We start from the raw sequence: 5838 nt of genomic DNA, 5'->3' as shown, positions 1-5838 counted from the left end.
TTTGTTTGGGTGTCAAATAGGGCATTTTCCTATGAAATATCTGGGCGTACCGGTTATTCTTCCTTGAGAAATTCTGACTGGGAGTATATAGCAATTCGATATCTTAAATGTTGTGACTCATGGATTGGTAATTCTGCCTCGTCTGGTGAGAGATTAACTTTGTTGAATTCATCCCTCTCGAGCATTGCTTATTATTGTATGTCAATGTTCCTACTTTCTAAGACATTTATCGAGAGACTCGATAAATATCGTCGTAAGTTTTTTTGGTGTGGAGGGAGGGGTAAAAAGCGTTATTATCTGGTTAAATGGACCAGGGTGTGCCGATCTAAGAATAAGGGTGGGCTGGGTGTGAAAGATCTTCACAAACAGAATATCTCACTGTTAGCAAAATGGTGGTGGAAGTTAGATACAGGGGAGGGGCTGTGGCAAGATGTGGTGAGGGCAAAATACCTTAAGAACAATTCACTAGCTGCTGTGAAAGCGAAATTTCATGATTCCCCTGTATGGAAAGCACTGCTTAAAATAAAAGAGATGTATATGGCTGGAAGGAAGGTGATTGTCAATAATGGCAATGTTGCCAGGTTGTGGCATGATCCCATTGGCACTCACCAGCCTTTGGGTGTCACTTATCCGACCCTGTTCAGTATCACTAATTATCAGGACGATACTATTGCTCAATTTATCAAGCGTGCTAGTGGAGATATATTCAGACGCAGGCTGAATGCAGACCTGAGCTGTCAGTTTAGTGAGGTTAAGAAAATTATTGATGGCATTGACACCTCGGCTGGTCCAGATAAGATTGTGTGGGGTGCTGGGCCCAACGGCAAATATACCACTAAATCCATGTATTCTTACCTGGAGAAAGATCTTACTGGTTGTGACTATAGATGGATTTGGAGGGCTAGATTACCTACCAAAATCCAGATTTTCCTTTGGCAACTCTTCCAGGATGTTGTTCTGACTAGGGATGTTATGAAGCGTCGAAACTGGGCCGGCAATCCCAGGTGTTCTTTCTGTGATTGCAGAGAAACCTATTTACATCTGTTCTTTCTTTGCCCAGTGGCAAGGGTTGTCTGGCGCACGGTTGGGGCGATGTTTGGGACTGATTTATGTCCCAATAATCTATGTCAATTTTATTCTTGGTGCTATGCTTTTCTTCCTCAAGGGGAATGGTGCTTCACTATGGGGCTGGCGGCTATATGTTGGGCCATTTGGAATCGTAGAAATCAGACTACCTTTGAATTCAAGAAAATGGCGTATCCTTTCGAGATTGTCTTCAACGCTTGTATGCACTTATCTTATTGGGCAGGTCTCCTGAAGGGCGAAAGGCGAGTGGAGTTGGAGCATGGTGCGGTGATTCTGAAGGAGAATGCTAAAGAGATGATGAGAATCTGCGCGACTGCACACGCGGGCGATGCCGTGGAGTGATCAGCTGCTGGGATGCTGAGTCATTTTGGAAAACCTTTTGGAGTGCATGGGTCGAGACACCAAGACTTTGGAGAGCGTTTTCTGGAGCTTTGTTTTTTATATTCTGCATAACTATGATGCTTTGGTGCGGGATTGTAATGTGATCTGAACTTTAGTTTGGTTCGCGGCGTGTTGATGGTGCTTCAGGGTTTTCGTCTCGTAGTGGGCGTTTCGATTGCGAGCGCTCACAGCGGGTTTCACTGAAGTGCTTGATCTCGCTTTTTCCCTTTCCCTTGTTTGAACTCGGAACTGGCTGTATTTCCGTTATATTTTTAATGGAAAGGGGATTAGCCCGGGTCAAAAAAAAGTGCATGTACTGGCTGTGTGCTGTGGGAGTGGGACTCTTGACGCAAGTTAGCATGTCTGTTATAACTTATAAACCTTGAGTGTTATAAACTTTGTCGCAATAGTTAAATATAAGTTGTTTGAATTTTGATTTTGTGTCAGTCAATGTGTGGCAAAAAGAAGGGGGAAATGAGGCGCATCACCAAGGCTGCAGATGGCCGCGCCGAGGCAAGCATAGCAAGGACCAGGGATGCCGGCAAGGCCTCGGCCGGGAACGAGCCGTAAGTGGAGGCTACTAGGTGGTTGACGTACGGGCCCGGCGAAGAAATCTGGTGCTTGGGAGGTTTATAAGGATGGACCGGGGGCGGCGGATGCATGGCGGTAGGCGGAGATGAGGGGAGGGCGGGGCGGAGAGGCTGGCGTGGAGCGCCACTGCCCACGGGTGATGGAGGCACGCAGATCGGACGGTGGTCGTGGCAGGTTCAGATCGTTGGGGAAGACGATTACGATGATTTGTGCGAGGTGGAACAAAGTAATTCAGGATCTAACGGTTCTGGAAAATTCGATCGACCCAAATCCGTTTTTCAGGCAACTTTGTTCCTCGAAAATGCTAAATGCACGAGCCAGTCGTAGCCATTTTACAGGGTCCTTCCTCTAAGGGCATGTACAATGGTTGATAAGATGTCTTATCTTAAATCTTGCATGTAATTTAGATTTGACAAAAAAAGATGTCTACAATGGGCCATCTCTTAGCTTTATTTGGGCCATCTTTTAGCTTTATTTTTAATAATTAGCTATTCTTATATACGTGGTGAGACATATTGTGCTAAGAGATCATCTCTTGTCTTCTCTTAAATAAGAGAAGACAAACTTTTTTCTTGTAAGTTCTCTCTTTTCCATCTCATCATTTATCTTGCGTGGCACTCTTAAGATAGCACCATTGTACATGCCCTAATTCTCTTGACAACATCCCCCCCCCACCCACCTCCCTAGATTTCAGCGGGTGGGGGCCCTCCCTCTCCTTTAATCCAATCAAAACCTGCAAGTGTAAACCACCCCATAAGGGTATCTCCAATAGTTTGTATGTTAGCTTGTTGGTAAAATATGCCATGTCATCAACCAACACCTTAACATACAACAACTCCAATGGGTTGTATCTAGTTTGCCCAATAGGATGTGAGATAATAAATGGGGTGCTCTCTCATTCTACATTGGAGCTTGTGCAATGGGTGTTGGTTCATGTACATACAACCTTCCTCTCTTTCCTCATTTATTGTATGACACATCATCAAAAATCCTATGTGGCAAACTCTACCAACAACCATCTTACGACCATTGGAGATGCCCTAATGATCCATGGATGTAGCATTAATACTTGTTCCTAGTCAGGCCCAAACTTTGTAGCACTGGTTCCTGAGCAAGTATAATAAAATACAGTCAGCAGGCTATAAGGATTAAACAATTATATATGTGATGAGTTGGATGAGAGAGAAGAGGAGAGAAAAGGGAAGCGGGCTATAGATTAACATCCGGCTGCAGCACAGACTCCAAGAAACATTGTGAGAGTGTATGATGGGTCATGCATAGCTACTATACATGTTGCCTATAAGGTTGACTATACGTGACATGACAACATCATATAATCGGTTGTTGGCTATATTATTAACCATGCTCTAATCCACCTGGATCACAGAAACTAATTTACATATCTACCTATCACTCTATCACTATGGATATTGCCTAAAAAAACTATCAGTATGGATATTGCCTACAAAAGAACCTATCAGTATGGATATAGTATTTCTGTTTTTTCTTTAAATACTATCTGGCGCTATCGAGGTACCGACTGATATTTCGGTATCGATTGTGTCTCAAATATGTTTGGCTCGAGTGACGCCACCTTCTCCAAACCAAGTCCTAAAATGTTATTTTCATACACTGTGATTGATACAGAGCGACTGATATGACCGAATGAGAATATACACTTATGTCGTCATCAAAATATTGAAGCGAAGCATAATACAGGCTATGACACATGTAGGATGTACTTTCTTAGCTTAGATTGAGAATTTAGCGAGTGTTTATCTATGTACTGTATTTCATAACAAAATGGTGAAAAACCTAAAATGCATAATACTGTATTCCATAGTTGGCTTGGAGAAGGTGGAAAACCTAAAACCTAAAATGGTGAAAAACCTAAAATGCATAATACAGTATTATATAGTATTATTTTCAATGGTGAAAAACAAAATGGTGAAAAACCTAAAATGCATAACAAAAATGTTATTTTCAATGTTTTCTATGTATTGTATTCCACAACAAAATGGTGAAAACCCTAAAATGCATAATACAGTATTATACATTTTTCGAGCATGGAAACAGCGCAGTTCCACTTCCTGGGTCCGTAAAGTGTCTTGTTGGAACTGGATTCGAATGCCAAACAACTTCAAATTCCAGGGTTTATGTACTTTGTAGCCAAACGCGGCGTAAAGATTATTTGTACAAAATACTCTTAAGATCATTTCATTCAAGTACTAATGGGAAGAGTATTCCGGTAGAAAGCTACGATCGCTCTAACAAAGTAGCGTGAGATCTTTAGTTCGACACAAAGCTCAATCTTCGGCCCTGTTCGTCAACCCACCCAGTACAGGAATCTCGGGAGCGAGGAAAGTGCAGCTCCCTGATTTCCAACTACAGCTCCACCCGCTCCGGGAGCTGTGTTGCGGAGCGGAGCGATTCCGAACAGGGCGTTCATATAAGAATTCGACGAGGCAAAACTACATACATGCCCTCAACGCCTAAGAATTCTACGAGACAAAACTACATACATGCCCTCGACGCCTCAAATGATCGACAAAACTTGTTCTTCATCACATCAAGCATCCTGAGAAAAGAGGTAACAACGAATCGACCATTCACTATTTTTTACAAACATCAACACATGGCCCTCAGTGAGGGTCACTACAAGTCGAGCACAACTGAAGAAACCTTCCGAGTCTGGCATACAACATATTTGGAACAACTGCAGATTACCACATACAAATTTGGAGCAATAGAAAAAGACCACCAAAGACTTAGCTGCGATTGGCATTCACTGCATTATATAGCGCTTCCATTTGCTTGGCCCGTTTTTGTCTGAACCACTTCTGCTTACTTCTGTGGGTAAGTTTCCACACCAGATTATAAAATAAGCACACTCCAGCAACCAAACCGCAAACTAAGCAGATCATTTCTGTCAATCGACAAGTAGCAAGATCCGAGGCCAACATCAAACACACTCGTTAAGGTACGCTGGCACCACCTCGGGTTGAAAGTTACCGTCCAACCACTCTGACAAACTAAGGTTTGACACCCGATTCGCTTCGCGGCTAATTGAGGTTTAACTGTTGGTTTCCTGCAGGGCTTTTCATAGGCTGGCTGGGACTGGCAACACGAGGATCACAACAGCAGCAACCTACCATACGGGATAATCCGGCAGATAACCGTCAACTCTTATTGGGTGGTTCGTTCGGTCGAGGTGCGGGACATACCTATCCGTAACGGAACCTGCAGCAAAAGCCCTATCCTCTGCATTCATGCTGCTGCTTCGTGGATAATCTGACCTCACTCCATGATCACCGAAACGCCCACCACGGAATGTGGTTTCTTCGCCCATGCCGGCATCTGTTCCAGGACCATATGCACCAGGAGATTCCCCTCGGAGAGAGTACGTATTAACGGGAGCAATGCCTTCTGGTAGCACCATATTCAGTGGTCGACCGGTGTACTCCTCGACATTGGGCGCATCATGGTGAAGGGGAACACTTCTCTTTTCCATTTCATAGTCTGCAGGGCCTGATCCTCGTGGGTTCATATAGGGGCCACGGCTTCCACTAGCAGCATGTTCAGATCTCTGATATGGAGGGGAACCATGCCTTCTGCTAGCACCATATTCAGTGGTCGGATGTGAAGGGGGGCTGAGACTAGTACCAAAATTACCAGAAGGAAGTGCTGACTGCTGGGGACTCAACCTCCTTCCACCAATATCACCATCACTGGAATGATCCTCACGATGACTCGACCTCCTCCTACCACCATCACTGGAAT

The 5838-nt window shown here is 44.1% G+C and overlaps 1 protein-coding gene across 1 annotated transcript in view; it reads right to left on the bottom strand.

Moving 5' to 3' along the window:
- Nucleotides 1-4659: 4659 nt before the first annotated feature.
- Nucleotides 4660-5838, bottom strand: part of LOC123101656 (nipped-B-like protein) — a 7132-nt gene continuing 5953 nt past the window's right edge. The window contains exon 8 of the mRNA XM_044523007.1: nucleotides 4660-5831. Within this exon, the coding sequence (XP_044378942.1) occupies nucleotides 5207-5831 (625 nt within the window). The 3' untranslated portion in view covers nucleotides 4660-5206. The remainder of the gene's footprint in view (nucleotides 5832-5838) is intronic.

Source organism: Triticum aestivum, chromosome 5A, assembly GCF_018294505.1.
Source record: "Triticum aestivum cultivar Chinese Spring chromosome 5A, IWGSC CS RefSeq v2.1, whole genome shotgun sequence".
Taxonomy (NCBI): domain Eukaryota; kingdom Viridiplantae; phylum Streptophyta; class Magnoliopsida; order Poales; family Poaceae; genus Triticum; species Triticum aestivum.
The sequence above is the reverse complement of the archived record's forward strand: the minus strand, read 5'-3'. Positions and strand labels throughout refer to the sequence as shown.